At 36.3% G+C, this 21,870-nt stretch overlaps 1 protein-coding gene across 5 annotated transcripts in view; it reads right to left on the minus strand.

Moving 5' to 3' along the window:
* Positions 1-21,870, minus strand: part of Zmym2 (zinc finger MYM-type containing 2) — a 72,077-nt gene that overhangs the window by 28,070 nt on the left and 22,137 nt on the right. For all 5 annotated transcript variants that reach the window (XM_041633931.1, XM_041633932.1, XM_041633930.1 and 2 more), the window contains 8 exons: positions 17,602-17,887; positions 14,741-14,906; positions 13,661-13,873; positions 10,390-10,461; positions 9,013-9,163; positions 8,083-8,198; positions 4,966-5,082; positions 2,372-2,522 (listed from right to left, as the gene is read on the minus strand). In XM_041633931.1, the coding sequence (XP_041489865.1) occupies positions 2,372-2,522; positions 4,966-5,082; positions 8,083-8,198; positions 9,013-9,163; positions 10,390-10,461; positions 13,661-13,873; positions 14,741-14,906; positions 17,602-17,887 (1,272 nt within the window). The remainder of the gene's footprint in view (positions 1-2,371; positions 2,523-4,965; positions 5,083-8,082; positions 8,199-9,012; positions 9,164-10,389; positions 10,462-13,660; positions 13,874-14,740; positions 14,907-17,601; positions 17,888-21,870) is intronic.

Here is a 21,870-nt window from a genome sequence, read left to right on the forward strand (position 1 = left end):
TCATCTATTAATATCTATGGAAACCCTATCTACCCGTTAATAAGAAACTCAAATTATATCATACACAATGTTCTCAGTGACCTAATGTTTTAAATGTTTTGTCCTAAGAATCTGCTGCTTTTGGAAGTTGGGACTCATCATTATCCTGAACTATAGCTCAGGATGGCTTTGAACTTTCAATCCTCCTTTCTTGTCAAACTTCTATGTTGTTAAGACTGTAGGCAACTGCTACCATACCTAACTGTACAGTTTTAAAAAAACACAAAGTTCTGCAGATCACTATGTACCACCCTAGAATTTATTATTACAAATCATGTTTTATTTTTATTTATTTGTTTGTTTATTTGTAATGTGTTTTGTGGAATCATCATGATACAGCATACACATGATACTCAGGACAACCAGAAAGTGTCATTTCTTTCTATCATGTGGATACTAAAAATCAAACTGAGAACCCAGGCCTAAGGTCTCAGTAGAAACACTGATCCATTACCAGCCCTTGAACTATTATATACCTTTTTCAGATTTTTTGTTGTTGTTTTTGTTGGGTGCTTTTTTGGTTTTGGTTTTTTGGAAAGACCTCTATGCAGACTTGGCTGTCTGAGAACTCAATATGTAGATCAGGCTGTCCTGGAACTCACAGGTATCCAACTGCCTTTGCCTCCTTAGTGTTGGGATTAAAGGAATGCCACCACACCTGGCCTTTATAAACTAGATTTGACTGATAGTAACACTAGGTATTTTGTTATTTATAAGTTCTAGAAAACTAGGGTAACAGAGGGTTGAAAAAAGTGCCGCTTAAAAGTAAAACATAAAAATTTACATACCTAACACTTTATTACCCATCTTAAGTCCTCAAGTCGTTCCCCTATGAAAATTATGTTTCTAAGTATCAATTAACTATTTGATACACTCTCTATTTCATAAAACCCAAGTTAGATTTACAAAAATCTAATTGCTACAAGATCACTGACACATACATTAATAATCAATTATAATATTTAGACTTAGGAATGAATTAGATTGTTCTTGCACAAAAATGCAAGTGGTAGCTTAAATCAGTTCAGTATCATCATCGAATTAGTCATTTTCACTATAACTTTGCTCTTAATAATACAGGTGAGATGTACCAATCATAACTAAGTAAAATTGCCTTGCTTTGTTAACTAATTCCTTTGTTTGTTTGTTTGTTTGTTTGTTGTTCAAGACAAAGTTTCTCTCTTTAGCCCTGGTTGTCCCAGAACTCACTCTATAACCAGGCTGGCCTTGAACTCACAAAGATGCACCTGCCTCTGCCTCCGAGTGCTGGAATTAAAGGCGTGTGTCACCACTGCCCAGCAAGCAGTTCCTTTTAATATACGGTGTTCTACTGCGTGTGAAAAATGTATAGGGAGATGCCAACTGAACTGAACATCTGATTCTTCTGTCACTGACTGCTAGCATTTAGGGTTACTGAACTTTCTTCTTACTCCAAATTTGCTATAGGAGTCCACAAAAAAAGCATAAGCAAGGGGCAAATAGTCTTCAATGGAAAATAAAGATAAGCCCCAGCAAAAAATAAAAGAAGGTGAAAGTCAACTTAGAGCAAAACTGTGCCAACTGGGAATACTAGTAACAACAAGCACCTAAAGCCCATAGCTACAATCCTCTTTCTATCTCCAGAGAAGTGAGTTAAACTAAAGTTCATGTTTATAACCTGATTTCTGGTATGAAACCAGAAACTTTAAGGAGAAAATATGTTTGTAAACATATTGTAACAGAACCTAATGTGCCCCAGACACCATATACCCTAATTGTACCCACTATTCTTGTCATTGCATGTAATTCCTCGCAGATCTTCATCAATGATCCTTATCTAAAATGCTTTTGATCAGAAGAATTTAAGATTGGGAGGAGAGGGGCTGTGGGGTGTTTGTTTATTCTCATCAGATGTACTTTAGCTTTCTTAACCTAGAAATCCAAAACCTGAAACTTCTAGAGAATCATGGGCTTCAGATTCTGAGGTCAGTGAATATCAATCTATATACTAAAGATATCTGTAGCTAGGTAGCAAGCTGGTAGAAGACATGAAACTAACACAAAATATTCTTTGCTCTTGAAAATCAGTTTTCAGGCCACAATGTGCAAGTTTAGAGATAACATGGTATCACAATGCTTTCTTTCATTTTATCCCCAAATTTCAAGAAGCCCAGAAGTCTAAAAAGACACATGTAAAACAACAATTCAGCAGAAAATTAACCTAAGTTTTGTTCAGTCTTATTAAATTGTGTGCCTATTCTGGACATCTGTAATTACATATTCTCTAAATATTTTGGCAAAAGGCATTATATAGAGTAAAAGTTAAAATAACGAACACTGTATACACACTTGCCTTCACTACAGAATGGTCTCTTAACACCGGAGAAATTTACTGTTTCGTGAAGTGTCTTCTCCTCTTGGCAGTATTCGCAATATGTAACTATGCAATGCAACTTCTTATAATCATCTGAGCAAGTTTTGCTGCAGAACTGATGCACTTTGTTCTAAATGCACAATGGGAACTTTGGTAAGTAGAGAACCAACCATCTCAACCAATCTTAAGAAATAAACAAAACACTCTTACAGTAAAACTATTTACTGTTATGATCTTTGGAGACACATTTCCTATAGGCCACAGAAACCTAAGCTAACCAGTTTTCTAAATATAAATATAACTCCACTAAATTCAGCATCATTAACTACTCTAAAAGTACTCTATGAGCAGGTAACAATCGCTAACATAAAGTATAAGTCTGGAAAAACTGAATTAGAGAAACAAAAAGGAAATAATGAAAAATACAATGGAAGCTACAGAAATACAAGATACAACATTTTTAGTCAATGCAAGATACTCTTTGTTGAGTAGATTCCAACACATTCCTGACATACTTTAATAAAAACATCATTTATGTCCAAAATTTCAATCTAGTGCTATTCTACAGGATTAATGAAAAACTTGACACTAAGTTTCCTTAAGTGAAAAAATGGTTAATTATTATTTTTTCCTGAATTCAAAACAACAATTGTCAGGTTTACTTTTTAAACAATGAGCCAGGATTTAAGAACTAAAGTTCAAAAAATTTAACTTTTCTCCCAAATTATGGCACATATAAATTAAGTCTAAATCATCAACTTAATATATATCAAAGATATCTGAAGACTAAAATAAGGAGATAAAACGATGCAGGAAACAACTCAAGTAGTTAAAGCAGTCATCAATGGAAAACTGCCCTGTTATGAATACAAAAGTCAAGAGGAGAAAAAATGGCTGGGAGAATACAGGCACAAAAACAATCACGCAGAGACATACAGACAAAGACCACATGCACATGAAAAAGAACACAAAGAAATCAAAACTGCTAATCATGGTCTGGAAAAGACCCTAAATTCACAGTCTCTGAGGGAGATGCTCAATCAATAGGACAGTATCTCTTAATGGCAACTAACACTAAAGTTCTCTGTAAACAGAAGCAATACCGTATCACTACAAAATTTGAGTAGCAATGATTTTCATCTGAAATTACCAAATTTCAATTTATTATAAGACATTTATTTCCTATATGATACTATTTGTATGCTTGTGGATGGATTTCTTCCCTCACTCCCTGGTTATTCCTTTATTTTCTCATGTTGGTCATTCAGTATTATTTCTGCTACTAGTTAGGTAGTTATTAGTCTAAAACTCATGACAAGACCCCATCAAGACTCTCAAAAGAATGTCTAAATTTAACTACATTAGAAACAGCACCAAACAAAATGATAAACTACAGAATTTTACAGGTACTAAAATAGTAAACTTCCTCAGATTTCCAAAAAGTTTAGAAATCATGAAATCTAATTCTAGATATCACTTTTCACCTCAGTGTTACACTCTTATTTATTTGTTTGTTTACTGGTTTTTCAAGACAGGGTTTCTTTGTGTAACCTGACCTGGAACTCGCTCTGTAGACTACGCTGGACTGGAAAGAGATCCGCCTGCCTCTGCCTCTTGAGTGCTGAGATTAAAGGCGTGCACCGCCAAAACTTGGCTGAGTGTTACACTTTAAGTGATGTGTGAACAATCACAAAACAAGCAGTCTGATTTTAATTCTACATCTTATATAACTTTTAAGTATATATTTCATGTATACTTCTGACCATCCAATCCACCCAAAAACAGTTTAAAGAATGGTCAATGGGCTGGAGAGATGGCTCAGAGGTTAAGAGCATTGCCTGCTCTTCCAAAGGTCCTGAGTTCAATTCCCAGCAACCACATGGTGGCTCACAACCATCTGTAATGGGGTCTGGTGCCCCCTCTGGCCTGCAGGCATAAACACAGAATATTGTATACATAATAAATAAATAAATATTTAAAAAAAAAAAAAAAAGAATGGTCAAAAGTAAACACTGTTCTACACAGCAGTAAGCAGCCTGGATTACCTATCTATCCATTACTGTCCTCAAACAAACTCACTGTTCAGAAGTGCCAACAGCAAAAGAAAGAATATGACAAAGTAAATTAATACACTAAAAAAGGTTAAGAGTGCTACAGAAAAAAAATCAACAAGAGTCACAGGCCTCTGCTTTCTTATTAAAATAGAAGGTGTTAAATGGCAGCTTAGTGTCTTACTTACAAATTCTAATTCTACAAATACAGAGCACAAAGGTATTTATAGTTCAGATAATGAAAATAATGAGGAGAAACAGGAAAATAAGTCGACAGATACTCTGGGTGAATGAGGAGACATTTTATATTCTATTACAAGGGTATTACTTCTTGTGTATTTGACTTCAATAAATTGCTTCGCATTACATCCATCCTGCTGACTTCACTTCCACACAAGTATACACAGCACTAATACAATACAATATATGAAACTACTAAGAAAGGTTTGCAAACAGAAATGCTAGTTACTTTATTATGTTCTCATCTTAGCATCAGATAACACATAAGGAAACAAGACTTGCCTCCCATTCCAAGATTTCTGGTTTTGAACAAAAGGAATTTTTACAGTAGTTGCATTTCAATTGAATATCACTGGGTGCTACAAATTGGCCATTTGGAGACGACTGCATGCTTAGTGCCTAAAATAAAGAACAAAATACACTTAGTCTGACATGTATTTTTAACTTCTACTGTTAAGTACTATGAAGAAAAGTCTACTGTATACAGAAAGCAATAGTTTCTTTGCTAATTTCCTTAGTACATAAAATGCTAATTCTTAATTTTCCCTCAAAAATACACTATTAAAAAGCTCTGGGAGGTAGCTCAGGGGCAGCATGACTTCTTAGCAAGTTCAAGGCCCTAGCTTCAATGCCCAGTACTGGAAAAAAACAAAAACACAAAAAAACCCTGTATTGTTAGCTTTACAAATCAAAATGTTTACCAAGAATTACCTAAAATAATAAAATAAAAAAAGAAGGAAAAACTACAACTTATTTTTTTTTCAGTTGAAAAAAAAAAAAGATAATAGGTTAGCTCTCCAAGTTCTGAACTACAACATAAAAGCAAGGAAGGGGGATAACAAGGCAGAGTAAAAAAGGGGGGAAAAGACAGAGAGGAGATAAACCTGTACTGATGTTTCCAAAAATGAAATATTAAGCTATTAATAACTTGCCCCACTACATCACTCCCATAATCCTTACTCTAAGTCCTTATCAAGGAAAACATGCATGTATTACTTTTAAAAAAGGTAACAAAGCCAAGCGGTGGTGGTGTATGCCTTTAATCCCAACACTTGAGAGAGAGGAAGGTGGGTCTCTGTGAACAAGACCAGCCTAGTCTACAGAATAAGTGCCAGGACAGTCAGGACTACACAGAGAATACCTGCCTCAAAATAACGAACAAAAAAAAAAAAAAAAAAAAAGAACAAAAAAAAAAGTAAAAGTTGATAACCATACAGGATTATTACAGAATAAGATAGGAAGGATATATAAACATACATAGACTTTAATCTTTTTCCTTGATTCTTTGTGCGAGGCAGTCTCTATGTGGTACTGGATGTCCCCAAACTAGCTATTTAGAGCTGTCTCTTGAGTGCTGAGATTAAAGGAGTAAGCAATCACCAGGCCCAGCTTTTTTTTCTCTGAATCTTAACCTAAGTACACTAATATTTATCATTCTTTTGGGTATGTTCTCCATACATATACAGGTTAAACATAACCTTGTGCATGCAACAAGTGGCTAATAAAATTATTCAAGAAAAAGTAGAGGGAGAAACAATCACTTTAAATACCATATTGTACAATACAAGTAAAGTTAGTTTAAAGAAAAAAAGAAAGGCCAGTCAGTGGTGGTGCAAGTCTTTAATTTAACCCCAGAACTTGGAAGGCAGTCGGGCCTATCCCTGTGAGTTCAAGGCCAGCATGGTCTACAGAGTGAGTTCCAGGACAGTCAGGACTGTTTCAAAGAAAAATTGTCCCAAGAAAAAACAAGATGAAACAAAGAAAGAGGGAGGGAGGCAAAGAGAAAGAGAAAGAAAACATAAAAAGATATTTTACTATCAGATGACTGAAATGTTACATGCCTTTTTTACTATTTCACTGAACGTGCAAGAACCATATTGGATTTTTAAGTTCCGAAACTCTGAGAAATAGCAAATATTGCTTATAAACTGCTTTGTGAAAAAGTAAAAAAATAAAAAATAAAAAAATTTAAAAAATAATAAAGAAATGAATCTTTAAAAAAATAAATAAATAAATAAAATTAAAAAAACATCTAAAGGAATAAAGGTAATTTTAGTATCTGAGAAGCAGAAGGCCATCATCCCTATCTTTCTCTTCACAAATTAATTATCCCTTTAATTCTGGTGTAAAAAAAATTAAACTATTAGAAAGATTATGCACCACTGAAGCAACTTTATCCATCAATTGGCTTAATTTCAACTTAGAAAAGATTAGTGTTGAACAAGTTTATTATCTAATTTCAATGAGAGTGTAACTCACGAAAACAGTATTCATTCACTTGACTGAATTTAAAAACCTCAATTTAAATGGTAGTTATTTGTAGCAACTACTGTAGCATACATATTTAAAAGACTATAGTTTCAGTTTTAAAAAGTTAACCTAGGTGCTGAAGAGATGGCTCAGCAGTTAAGAGCACTGACTGTTCTTCCAGAGGACTCAGATTCAATTCGCAGCACCCACATGGCAGCAGACAAGTGTCAATAATTCCAAGATCTGACACTCTCACACAGACATAAAGGCAGGTAAAACACCAATGTACATAAAATAAGAATAAATTTAAAAAAATAAAAATAAATAAGTTAACCTAGAGCATAGTACCTGGAATAAAAAAGAACTGTTGGATGAATTAACTCATGAATCATGGCTTTCTTTATGCACTGATTTGAAATTCTCACATACAATAGGTAAACCTACGAGTGCTACCTATGAATACCTAAACTATTCCTTCAGAGTGGTCAAACAAACATTATCTTTTGATATTATCCACACTCTAAATGTAAAAAATTATCAAACAACCCAAGTTTTTTGAGAATTTTTTTTTGTTTAGTTTTGGTTTGGTTTGCTTTTTTATTGTTGTTGGGGTTTTTTTTTGGGGGGGGGGGGGTTGAGACAGGGTTTCTCTGTAGCTTTGGACCCTGTCCTGGAACTAGCTCTTATAGACCAGGCTGGCCTCACAGAGATCCACCTGCCTCTGCCTCCCAAGTGTTGGGATTAAAGGTGTGCGCCGCCACCACCAACAGGCTAAACAACCCATCATTTACAAAAATCAATAATATCTCCCTGAATGGATCCCAGACTAAGTTAAGAGCTACTATAAGTCTAAATCCCCTTTTTACAGTGTTCATTTCTATTTTGGATAACAATATGCTTAATGTTTCAAGGCTAAAGACACTGCTACTATTTAACAAGAAAAGCACTATACATCCAACACTGAATTAAATCCTACTAAAATTCATTTTCCTTCAAGCTCTGAATCACATCAAATCTATACAGAAGTTCAGCAAGGCCTTCTGTGACTTGTGATATATATAGTCTCCGCCCAAAGAAGCAGAAAAGAAAAAAGCATATTATAATTGTTTTCTATATGCATTTTATGGGTGAGGGGGAAAAGTAACAAACCTGAAATTTAGCCACACAACTGGAATTGCAAAAGTTATACAGTTTTCCATCAGGCATTGTGGCTTGGTATTGAGGTAAAGAGTTTCGCTTACAAAAATGGCAAATAATTCCCAAACCTAGAAGAAAAAGAAAGATACATACCTGATTTCCTTATAAAGTAAAAGATCTTCTGAAAATGTTAACTGATTTTTTTTAAATGAGTCTCTCTACAAATTATTCTCATATTATTTATACCTTAAATTTTCAAGATATTTTCATCTTCAAAAAATACTGCCAGGGATTAAAAGAAAGCTCAGCAAAAAAGAGCTCTTGCAAAGGAACCAAGCGCTGTTCCCAGCACCCACAAAGCAACTAACCAACTTTTAACACCAGTTCTAGATAACCCTTCACCCTCTTCAGACCTCTGTGAGCACTGCATATACACAAGTACACACAGACAATGCTGGCAAAACACCTATACACATAAAAATGAGAATAAACATTTAATTATCTACAGTATAAAAGAATACATAAAAATGTTTTAGATATTTTTGGGCTTAATAATAGTTTTAGCTAATCAAATACAAATAAAGCGGGCTGGAGAAATGACTCAGTGGTTAAGAGCATTGCCTGCTCTTCCAAAGGTCATGAGTTCAATTCCCAGCAACCACATGGTGGCTCACAACCATCTGTAACGAGATCTGCTGCCCTCTTCTGGTCTGCAGATACACACAGACAGAATATTGTATACAAAATAAATAAACAAACAAACAAATAAAGCCTCACTAACTTTTAAAAATTAAAAAATATGGAAATCATCAAAATAATTTTAGGCTTGCAATAAAGAAGTTCAGTATGAGAAAATCAAACAGTTAAAATTATATAAAAATAAGATCAGCTATCTTTAATATACAATTATGTCAATAAACTTTCCAAATACTTAAAACTTACTTTGTGACTTTGCATATTTTGTCTTGTGACTGTTCATGCAAGCAGTTGAACAATATGGCTCCATATATCCATTAGGACCTATACACTGAGTCATATCAAAAAATCTGCACTGTGTTCGGCAACCAGTACACGTTGTCAGTTTTCCATATTTCTAAAATTTGAACATAAAAAGATAATTAAACACACACAAACACATACACACTCAACTAGAACTAATTTCATAAAGCGTTTTTTAAGAGCAAAAGACAGAGCTCTATGGAGCCCAGGAAGGCCTCAAAACTTATGACCTTCTTTCCTTAGCCCCACAAAATCTGGGATTGCAGAAATATGTCATCATGCCTAACTCAAAGCCTTTCCTGTCATTTCAAAATGATTCTATTATATTCTTTCTAAATACAAACTAATTGTGCCACCCACTAAACTAGGTTCTAGCAAACCAATCGTCATCTCAATCTCCTTCAAAAAAAAAAAAAATGGTTTTTGTTGATATTTAGTTGAAAATCTAGGAGAGGCATAATAACTTTTCTGTGTGTACGTGGTTTGGAGCTGTGTTGAAGACTGCATCTCTAAGAAAAAAAAAACAAAGAAAACTCTATGGCTACTAAATCTCACTGTCTGGAGGTAGATTTTGGAGCCCAGAAGTTGAAAAAACAGATCAAGTTCTGGACAACTACTATTTGGAAAACAAAATAATGAAGGGATGTGCACAGAAAAGAACTGTGGCTACCTAACCACCGGTATCTCAAAAGCGGCTTTGGCGAAGAACTGCTGAGTGCATGTGTGAGAGGACGGAGTGACAGGAGCAGACAGCAGTGCTGCGTTTATCAATCTCAGCATGGACAAAGTTGAAGCAGGAAGGTAGGCTACATAACGTGACCCTGTCTCAAAGAGATACAGCACCAACAAAAAACACCTCAAAATGGAGCACAGACAGAGGAAAATAATACATAGTGCCTCAGTGGTAAGAAACATTGACAGCAGGAGTCAGATGTGTGAGAGAGGCATTAGTCCAGGTAAGCAACACCAAAATTGTATCTGAGAAGAATTGTCTAATGACACACAAGGATTTTCTGATGAATAAAAAACATGAAAAATTTGGTGGAATTGAAAAATCTATCTCTTGGAGGAAATGAAAACATTCATCATCTGATATAATTTAAGAGAATAAATTTTAATAATTCCTTAGACAACTATTACGTTAAAATACACTTTAATGCTTGAAAATGGATGCAACGTTATGACATTTGACACCAGGAACTTACACAGTATAAGATAACTAATTCCCACATCTGCCCTGCATATGCCCACATACATATACAAACATGAAATTTTTTTTTATTTAAATGAATCTTCAATCTCACCAACATTCCTGCTTACCTCAGGCTGCATTAAGAAAGAATCCTGCATGTGATCTCGAACTTCCTTCAGGAAACTTGGATGACTACCTACCTAAAACATTTTAAAAGATTTTGTAAGTGCATGAAGAAAAGGTGTCAGACTGAAAAGTAAATAAAAATCTATGAAAGCTGCTTCAATGATTGACCGATTTAAAACCTTCTCCTTTCTTTTTTTTTTTAACTTATTTTTTTAAGATTTATTTTATTTATTATGTATACAGTGTTCTGTCTGCATGTTTGCTTGCAGGCCAGAAGAGGGCATCAGATCTTATTATAGTTAGTTGTGAGCCACCATGTGGTTGCTGGGAATTGAACTCAGGACCTCTGGAAGAGCAGGCAATGATCTTAACCTCTGAGCCATCTCTCCAGCCCCCTCCCCTTCTCCTAACTTTGAACAATACATTTTCTGTTCTGTGCTCACTATTGAAGAAGTTGGGGGGGGGGGGGAATACAATGATAAAACAACACCCCCCCAACACACACACACACACACACACACACACACAATAGAGAATAAGAAAAGAGCCCTAGACTATGAAATCGCATTTAAGTTTAAAAAAAGCAATCCTCATCACCAAAAACAAAGTTCCAGGACAGGCTCCAAAACCACAGAGAAACCCTGTCTCGAAACCACCCCCTCCCAAAAAAACTAGTAAAGCAATCCATGTCAAAACTCAAATTACAGATGTTAGAATTATCTGACAAAGATTTCCTAAGTAGCCATCATAAAAATGCTTCAATAGTTATAATATGCTGCCGGGCGGTGGTGGCACACGCCTTAAAGGGAGGCAGAGGCAGGCGGATCTCTGTGAGTTCGAGGCCAGCCTGGTCTACAAGAGCTAATTCCAGGACAGGAACCAAAAGCTACGGAGAAACCCTGCCTCGAAAAATCAAAAAAAAAAAATTAAAATTAAAGAATCAGAGAACTGTAAATAGACAATAAATAGAAACTACTCTGTGTTATCTTTGGAGCTGTGGAGGAATAAAAAAAGAAGACAGAATTCTCCAAGAAATACTGCCTGGGGACTGGAGAGATGACTCAGAGTTTAAGAGCACTGGTTACACTTCCAGAGGTCCAGAGGTCAATTCCCAGCAACCACATGATGGCTCACAACCATCTGTAATGAGATCTAATGCTCTCTTCTGGTGTGCAGGAGAAACCCTGTCTCGAAAATGGCAGGTGTCTGAAGAAAGCAGCTCACATAGTGAAGTATTTTCCAGCAATTATAAGGATACAAGTTTAATCCCCAGAATCTAACTTAAAAAGCTGGGCATGGTGGTGGCATACATTTGTAACCCCAGTGCTGGGGGACTGTAAATGAATAGATGCTCTGGAACTCTGGAGCCAGTCAGTCTAGTCTAATCATGAGCACCAAATCTCAGGGTAAATGCCTCAAAAGCCAAGGTGACTAAAGAATAACACTCACAACTAACCTGTGACATACATACATACATATATTACATTACATATATGCATCCACGATGCACCGATGCCATCTCTAGCCCCCCCCCCCGCCCCCAATACATCAAAAAGAAAATGGAAATTACAGATACGACTTAGTGGAAAAGCATTTGCTTAGCATATGTGAGGCCCTAGGTGCAGAAAAGGGGGGAGGGATAAGCAAGATAAAGAAAATATTATATATAGAGGCACACCATTATAACTACAGTACTTCCAGCATACAATCAATGTAAATAACCAAAGAGCATACATAATTAAAATACAATGGACAACATAGGAATGGTGATGTATGTCTACAACCCCAGTACTTGGGAGGCCAAAGCAAGAGATCAAGTTCAAGGCCAGCCAAAACTACAAGTTCTGTCTTAAAACAGAGCAAAATAAAGATAATGTAGTGAGAATTTTGAGCATCTTTGCTTTTATTCTTATAGACAGAAATGTGTACTCCCTTCAATCCAATTCCTACTTTGAAACTCTAACTTCCAATTGAATTGTTATGTATTGTTATGGCTAAACAAGGTCATAGGGGTGGGGATATAATGAAATAAACCTGGTTTCCCTTTAAGAAAAGAGAAAGGCAAAGCAAAAACAGTTGTAGAGAAGTAGGAAGTAAAGAAGAGGCAGGACCAGAAACTTGAACTTTCATCTTCCAGAACTGTCAGAATGTCAATTACTATTTATTAAGTCAGAGTCCATGATCTGGTATATAGTAGCCCTAAAGAACTAATTAAATATTAATCTAATCATGTTTTCATAATTTAACTTTTAATAATGATTTCATAGGGGCTGGAGAGATGGCTCAGAGGTTAAGAGCACTGGTTGCTCTTCGAGATGTCCTGAGTTCAATTCCCAGCAACCACATGGTGGCTCACAACCATCTGTACTGAGATCTGGCACCCTCTTCTGGCTTACGGGCATACATCGAGGCAGAATGTTGTATATATAATAAATAAATAAATCTTAAAAAAAATTATTTAAAAAAATGATTTCATAAAATTACGATAAAATGGACTATTCTTCCATAAAGAATGAAAAAGATCAATCTATGTAGTGATAGGGAATGAGTTCAGAGACATATACGGCAACACATACATTAAGATACCTTCTGTTTCAGGCAGCAGTGTGCACACCTTTAATCCCAGCATTCGGGGTACAGAGGCAGGTGGATCTCTGTGAGTTCGAGGCCAGCCTGGTCTACAGAGTGAGTTCCAAGACAGACCCCAATGCTACAAAGAAGCTGTCTTGAAAATCAAAACAAACAAAAAAAGAAAACCTCAAAAAAAAAATCATTAAAAAAAAAAGATACCTTCTATTTAAGAAAAAGATAAACTATCAGTAGCTTGGCTATTTCCTTAAGTTTCCAAAAAATATACAAAACAAAGACTAAAAATTGATACCTAAAAATAATACAAAGGAATCAAGGAGAAACAAAATAGAAGCTAAACTAAAGCTAAGCTTAGTATGCATATTTTATGTCTACATGTATTTGCAAAGTCAAATTAGAGGGCTAAAACTGGAAATTAATCTAAAAGCTGAAATACAAAGGCCCAAGTTCTAACAGTTTGAAAGTCCCTCTCCAAATCCCCCCAAAAAGAAAATTCGAAAGAATTATACTAGGTCACAAGTTAATTTTCAAAAACCTACATATTTCTTACTTCATTTGAGTTAAGTCATTTTCATATAAAAAAATTATAGAATTAAATGAGATCCCAAAATAAATAAGGCTAAATCCTCCTACAATGCTTCCAAACTCACCCAAAATACCTGGGGGCTTTAGCACATGAGTTACCTGTTTGTATTCACTGACACAACTCTGACAGCAAAATCTTTTCTGCTGACCATCAATCACCAGAACATTATTTCCAGCACCTTTACTGGGCAAATATTCTCCACACTGTTCACAGCAATTCATTATTAGACCATTGGCCATTCTATATCTATTGAAGCAGTGGTCACTGCATAGCTTATGAGTCATATTTTTAAAACTAACTTCATGGCGAATCTAAAAGAAAAACAAACAGAATTTTAAGAGTGTATCTGTTTTCAAGTAGCTAAAAAGCTTAATTCACAGCAACATAAACACAAGAAGGCTAATTTGAGGAAAAGCAAAAATCAAAATACATTTTTCTATGTCTCTGAGGTGTTTATATACACAAAAACATATGAACACATGCATCGCACTTATCACTATAAACTTCTCTAAAAATAAATTAAAAACAACAGAAAGCCAGGTAGTGGTGGTGCACGCCTTTAATCCCAGCATTTGGAAGGCAGAGGATGGCAGATCTCTGAAAGTTAGAGGGCAGTCTATTCTATAAGAGCTAGATCCAAGACAGGCACCAAAGCTACACAGAGAAACCCTGTCTCGAAAAACCAAACACAACAGAAAATCCACACTTTCATAAACAGACTTATTATAAATCTTTAGACAACTCCAAAAGAAATGATAAAGTACACTTCACTAGGCAAGGAAGAAAAAAGTCAGTACTACAAACAATTCAAATAAAGTATGCACATATAGGTTACTTTAATATCATAATAATGTGAATTAATTTTGGAAATTCTTCCATTTCTATTTGTCTGTTTGTGTTTCTTATGTAGTTACCCATTTGTATAAATAAACATATGACCAATAAAAAGGGGAAAGTACAATCATAATACTATAACTCTTTTCTGTCAACCTGATGAAATAAACAAGGTAATTAATTCTTCCTGAGTCAGCTTTCTTGGAAGACTAGGATTACATAATGGAATACTCTAAAAAGTTTATATATCCTCACTTTTAAGGACACAGGCACCAATAAAAGAATAGGGGGAAACTGTCAACATCCAAAATGATCTCACGTGAGAGCAAGTAAAAAGTACAAACCTCGGTGAGTTTGCCACAGATTGTGCATCTCGATTTATTTAGAGCTCCTTTAGCAGGACTCTGCTTGTCCTCATAGAGAGACAGGCAAGATGTACTACAAAATTCTTGGAAGGATTCACTTGAATCTACTTGAGCAACAATTGTTCCTTTCATTGTAGTTATATCTCTGAAAAATAAGATGTACAACTTAAAGTTCCATTTCAAAAGTAACTAAAAATAAAAGTTGTAACTGATATTTTTAATTTCCACAGACTAATTCATGGAAATCAAACATCATTTTTAGATTCAAGAGATCACTTTTAGTATAAAATATGTACTCTTGGAAAAAAAAAAAAAGATCAAAAAGTCGCCGGGCAGTGGTGACACATCCATTTAATCCCAGCACTCGGGAGGCAGAGACAGGCACTCGGGAGGCAGAGACAGGCACTATGAATTCGAGCCCAGGCAGGACTACAGAGTGAGTTCCAGGACAGGCTCCAAATTTACAGAGAAACCCTGTCTCAAAAAACAAAAACAAAAGATTAAAAGGTCAAAACAGCCAGACAGTGGTGGGGAATGCCTTTAAACCCAGCACTGGGAGTAAGAGGCAGGTGGTTCTTTGTGAATTCGAGGCCAGCCTCTACAGAGCAAGTGCCAAGACAGGCAGGAAAGATACACAGAGAAACCCTTTCACACACACAAAAAAAATTATACACACACACAAAAAAAAAAAGTAAAATTATTTGATTCTGTCACTAATACTTTATCTTCTCATGCACTGACAAGGCTTTAAGATTGGAAAAACTAAAATTACGATAGTTGCATTAAATTAAAGTCAAAGACTAATTTACTTCAACTGATAATACCAGTTCAATTCCCCTCCCCAACTAATAGGCAAGCATTAAGACTCCTAGATTATGGGAATTTAACATCAGGAGAGACTACACAAAGTATTTTCTACTTAAATGCACCACTTGGCAGGCATGGTGGCTCACATCATTAATCCAAATACTTAGTTGGGGGGAGGGTTGGGGAGAGCTTGGGGAAGTGGGAGGGTGGAAATGGAGAAAGGACGGATATGGGAGCAGGGAAGAAGATATCTTAATTAAGGAAGACATTTGGGGGTTGGCAAGAGGCTTGGCTCTAGAGGGGTTCCCAGGTGTCCACGGGGATGTCCTCAGGTAGGACCCTGGGCAGTGGAGGAAAGGGTGCTGAACTGGCCTTGTCCCATAGTCAGATGACTATCTCGAATATCACCATAGAACCTTCGTTCGGCGACAGATGGAGATAGAGACAGAGAACACATTGGAGCAGTGGACTGAGCTCCCAAGGTCCAGTTGAAGAGCAGAAGGAGGGAGAATATGAGCAAGGAAGTCAGGACCGCGAGGGGTTGGTCCACCCACTGAGACAGTGTGCCTGAGCTAATGGGAGCTCACCAAAGCCAGCTGGACTGGGACTGAACGAGCATGGGATCAAACTGGACCCTCTGAATGTGGCTGACAATGGGGGCAGACTGAGAAGCCAATGATAATAGCACTGAGATTTGTCTCTACTGCATGCACTGGCTTTTTGGGATCCTAGTCTGTTTGGATGCATACCTTCCTAAGCCTGGATGGAGGGAGGAGGCACTTGGACTTCCCACAGGGCAGGGTACCCTGTCCCCTCTTAGGACTGGAGGGGGAAGAGGGAGGGTATGTGGGGGAGATGGAGGGAAATGGGAGGAGAGGAGGAAGTAGAAATTTTGAATAGTATTATTTATAAAGCAATAAAAAATAATTTAAAAAAATAGTTAGATGGTAGAGGTAAAAAGCATCAGGAGTTCAAGGTCCTCAGTATACAGTCAACCTAGATTACATAGACCCTAAATTATAGAATGAATTAATGTATAAATAAATAAAATGATGGGTAAATACAATAAGGGGGCATGCACCTGTAATCCCAGTACAATGGAGAAATAGTGTGACTGCCATAATTTTGAAGCCAAACTTTATATAAAAGTTCTAAGATAGCCTGGACTACAAAGCAAGACATCTCAATAAATAAATAAATACACAAAAAAATAATAATAATACTATTGACTTTAAATTTAAATACTAAATTTCTAGACTATTACAGCATTTGAGTATACTGTAAAATAATCTAAACACTATAGAACAATTGTTTTTGTCCTTGGATTTACTATAAGAATAAAACACTAAGTCCTTATCAGAAGTTCAATACACCTAAAACTAGTTTCAGATTTGGGCAGCTCTGAGAGAGTACAAAAAAATCCACTTGACCCTCAATACAGTATATCATCCAGTTTTGTTTGCAATCATTGAAAACAGATCTAAAACAGGACAGAAACTCTTATTTCCAAGAATATCAAAAAAAACCCAAAACAAACAAATTAAAAGTACCTGGGTCATAAAACTACATTTTGACAACAGTCAAAAAATACTCAAATATATAGAATGTATCATATCTGTATCATAAGTGTAAGCACACAACTTTCTAACATTGTTATATTCTTACAATTAATAATGCATTTAGTAGTAAAGTGCCTCTATAAGGTGAGGCTCTGGGCTTGATCCCTAGCACTGTAAATAAAGAAAAAAAAGTAAATCAACATAAATATATTTATATTGTTATGATATTATATAAATATTCACATTTTTGCAAGGGATTCATTGGAGATGACAGTCAAAATTACAAGGGCCTAAATAAATCAGTTCAAAACCTACCAAATAGGAAGCCCAATCTATAAGCTACCAGACTTTCAAAGTAGCTTACCAAATTTTAAAACATGAATGAATTCATCTCTAAGTGTCTCAATGAAATTTCTAAAAAAAAATTATGATCATTATTTAACCACATGGAATGGTATGAAAGGTTAATCTTACTTTTTACACATAACACAGAGTTTCTTTGGAGCAGGTTTATGAGAGAAAGAAGAAAGGCAGGTGGTTGAACAAAAGAGGTGAGCTGATCCTTTTCGTTGATAAGCTGTCTGCCCCTTCTGCAGAGGTTTCTTACAGTTTGCACAAGTGACTTTAACTGGTTTAGTGGGCTGCTGTTGAGCAGAAGGCTGGAATATCTGTTTAGGAAGTGAGGCCACTGGTGATAAAGAATCCACCCCTTGTTGTTTCTGGTTACGAGGAAATGATGCTGATTGGGAGATCCAGGAATCTAAAACAAAATATGGAGAAAAGAATAATCAAATAGGTATTTATAAACATAGAATTTTATTAGCAAAGAAATAGTTTTACTTTTCTAGTATGCCAAAGTTTATAAAACTAATTAAAGCCACATGTGATGGCTCATGCCTATAATCAACACTTGGGGAACTGAAACAGGAGTGCCACGAATTTAAGACAAGCTTGAGACCCTGCCTCAGATGCTAATGAAGCAACAATATTTTGGGGGGTTTGTTTGTTTGTAACTGAGGCAGGGTTTCTCTCTGTGTAACAGTCCTAACTGTCCTGGAACTAGCTCTTGTAGACCAGGTTGGCCTCAATCTGACAGAGATCCAACTGCCTCTGCCTCCCAAGTGCTGGGATTAAAGATGTGCACCACCACAGCCTTGCATGAAGCAACAATTTTGCAGAAGTAGGAGCATCTGTGGGTAAGATTGTCTGCTTTCTAGAAACAATACATTATAGTCTTAAAAATGGCAAGACAGTAAATTGAAATTGTTCTCATAAAAGAAAGGAAGTATATGGTGTGCTGTGTGATCAGCTTGATTTAGCCATTCCACAATGTACACATATTCCCAATCAACATGTTCTACATGATAAAAGCACATTTTTTCTGATAATTTAAATAAAAAAGAATGGCCAGGCAGTGTTGGTGCACGCCTTTAATCCCAGCACTTGAGAGGCAGAGGAAGATGGATCTCTGCAAGCTCAAGACAAGCCTGGTCTACACAGCGAGCTCCAGGACAGCTAGTACTGTTGCACAGAGAAACCCTGTCTCGAAAAATAAAAAGAATGGAGCTGAATAGATCAAGTTGGTAATGTACTTGCTACACAAGCATGAGAATCTGAGTTGAACAGAACTCACAGTTTTTATTGTTTTCTTTGCTTGCTAAGTTGTTCTATTTTGTTTTTTAAAAAAGCAAGCCAAGTGGGTAGAGAGATGGCTTGGAGATTAAGAGCACTGGTTGCTCTTCCAGAGGTCCTGAGTTCAATTCCCAGCAACCACATGGTAGCTCACAAGTACTAAAATAAGATCTGACAGGCAGAACAATGTATGCATAATAAACAAACAAATCTTTAAAAAAAAAAAAAGCCGGGTGGTGGCGATACACGCCTTATCCCTGCAGTCAGGAGGCAGAGGCAAGCAAATCTCCAAGTTCAAGGCCAGTCTGGTCTACAAAACAAGTTCCAGGACAGCTAGGACTGTTACTTTCCTGGGAGGGGAGAGGGAGGTTGAAGCAAGCTAAATAAGGTACACACTCATAATCCCGGTACTGAGTCTGAGGCAGAAACAGATTCCAAGGGTTCACTGGCCAGCCAGCCTAGCCGACTTAGTGAGTTCCAGGCAAATAAGAGATCTTGTCTCAAAGAATAAAACAGACAGTGACTGAGGAACAATACTCAAGATTAACCTCTGGCATCCAAAGGACTGCACATGAACCCTCCACAAACACCCGTTCACATATACACAACAAAGCAATAAGTAAAAATAAATTTGTATTCTGCTCCCTCCAAGATTGGTGTACCACTTAGAAAACTGTGTTTCACTCTTCTTTAAACTAGAAATAGCACCAAGCATTAAATGTGGTAATACAAGTAATAAAGCACAGTGACTAGCATGCAGGAAGCACTAAAAAATATGTCCCTGGCTATGAGATAGGAAGTGCAGACAGAGAAATCAATAACCAGGCATGCTAGCAAAACTTGGAGACTTCTTTACCTACAAAAATATTTGTGATTTCTTGGTTCTGATCCATTCTATCAGCCTAATGGTTTCAAGCATAACGCTCTTCAATTTAAAAAATAATGGAAGATGGTGATGTAGTTCAATTGGCAGGGTGCTCCCCAAGCATGCATAAAGCCCAGGCTCAGTCCTCAGCACCACAAAACATAGGCACAGTAACACAAGTTTATAATCCCAGCACGTGGAAGGTAGGAACAGAAGAATCCAAAGTTCAAAGTAATGGAGCTGAAGCAATAGCTCAGCTGTTAAGAACACTGCTCTTAGCCAGGCAGTGGTGGCACACGCCCAGCACTCAGATCTCTGTGAGTTTGAGGCCAGCCTGGTATACAAGAGCTAGTTCCAGGACAGGCTTCAAAACTACAGAGAAACCCTGTCTCAAAAAGTCAAGAAAATAATAATAAATAAATAAATACCACTGCTCTTACAGAGGATGAGGGTTCAGGTCCCAGCACCCACATGCTGAAGAACAACCATCTGTAACTCCAGTTCTAGGGAATATGCCACATCCTGGTCTTCATTAGCATGGGGCATGTACGTGGTGCACATACATATGTAGGCAAAAGCTCACACATTAAATAAAAAAGAAAATTCCTTTAAAATTCAAAGATATTATTGACTACATAGTGAATTTTGAAGCCAACTGGGGCAATGTTAAACCCTGGCAGAGAGGTGATTTATTTGAACGAGCAATGTCCTCATGTATTGAAAGACTTGGTCCCCATCTGGTATAACTGTTTAGAGAAATTATGGAATTTTTAGGATGTGTAGTCTCTGAAAGTAAATAAATCACTGGGGGAAGACCTCTTAAGAGTTCACAGCCTCATCCCACTTCAATCTCAAACTGTACTTCTGCCACCATACCTTCCCCATCATTACAAGCATTTTCCCTTCTGGAATTACAAGCCAAAATAAACTCTAAATTGACTGTGCTCACTGTATTTGACCACAGATCAACAAAATACCTAATATGCCATCTTCAAAGACAAAACTTTAAACTCAGCTTGGTGATGCATACCTGATCATCCCACCACACAGAAGCAGCTTAGACAGATCGACCCAGTGTAGCAGATTAAAACTAGGCAAGAAGATCTTCAACTAGTCTGAGATGATACATATGAACATATAGAACACACAGAACAGACTGTCTTAATTAAAATATATAAACACACATATATATTTTATATATAAAGAATAAACAGTGATGGTGCATGTCTTTCAGATCCCTGAGTACCAGGCCAGCCTGGTGTACAGAGTGAGATCCAGGACAGCCAAGGCTATAGAGAAACCCCGTCCCAATAAACAAACATACATACAAATAAATGACAATAAAATGCTTAAGCATATTAAGCTTAAAGAAGAGGACTTTTAACACAAGTTTCAGGAGACAGATAGACCAAGAGTTCCAGGCCAGCCAACACTACAAAGTGAGGTCCTGTCTCCAAAAGCATACTTTATAAACAAGGTCATCTATTTTATACTTACTTAGGGGAAATGGTGCTTTAAGATTATATTTGGCTTCATGACTGTAGAAATAATGTATTTCTTTAAATAACAGCCCTTCTATTTCTCTACTTCCAGGTTTTCACTTTCTCCAATATTTAAAAACATTTTAGGAATAGGCAAGAATGGTAATTACTTATCTAAGCCCTTAGTTTTATATAAAGAGATAAAGAGGCAACCATTACATTTTCCCAAATAACACCAGTAGAAGAACTGGTATAAATAGCAAGACTTTTATAACACTTTTTTTTAAGTCAGGGTGGCCTCAAACTCTCTATGTACTTGAGACTGACAATGAATTACTGATCCCTTCTGCCTTTAGTTTCCCCAATACTAGGAATACAGATTAGCACTATGGTACCTAGGTAGTTTTCCTACTCTTAATCTATTCTCTATTACTAATGAAAACAGCCCCAAAATGCAAGAGCTAATTAAAAACTACATCAGTGTGATTATATTTTAAGTTTGTTTTTTAACAACTAGAAGTCAGCTCTCCTCTTCTACCACGTGAATTCCAGGAATGGACTTCAAGGGGTCAGGCTTGGTGGCATGGGTATTTATTCACTGAGCTATCTTGTCAGCCTCTACATTTTTCTTAAGTACATCTTGCATACCTTTATATAATAAATAGTATACAAATAGTAGATAATGTTATGACCCATCAATATTCCTGAAGAAATGTATAACAAAATTATACAGATTACTAAGACCTTTATATAATGAAGTATAAG

Source organism: Microtus oregoni, unplaced genomic scaffold (genome assembly GCF_018167655.1).
Source record: "Microtus oregoni isolate MIOR12 unplaced genomic scaffold, Mior012 000045F_ref0000178, whole genome shotgun sequence".
Classification (NCBI taxonomy): domain Eukaryota; kingdom Metazoa; phylum Chordata; class Mammalia; order Rodentia; family Cricetidae; genus Microtus; species Microtus oregoni.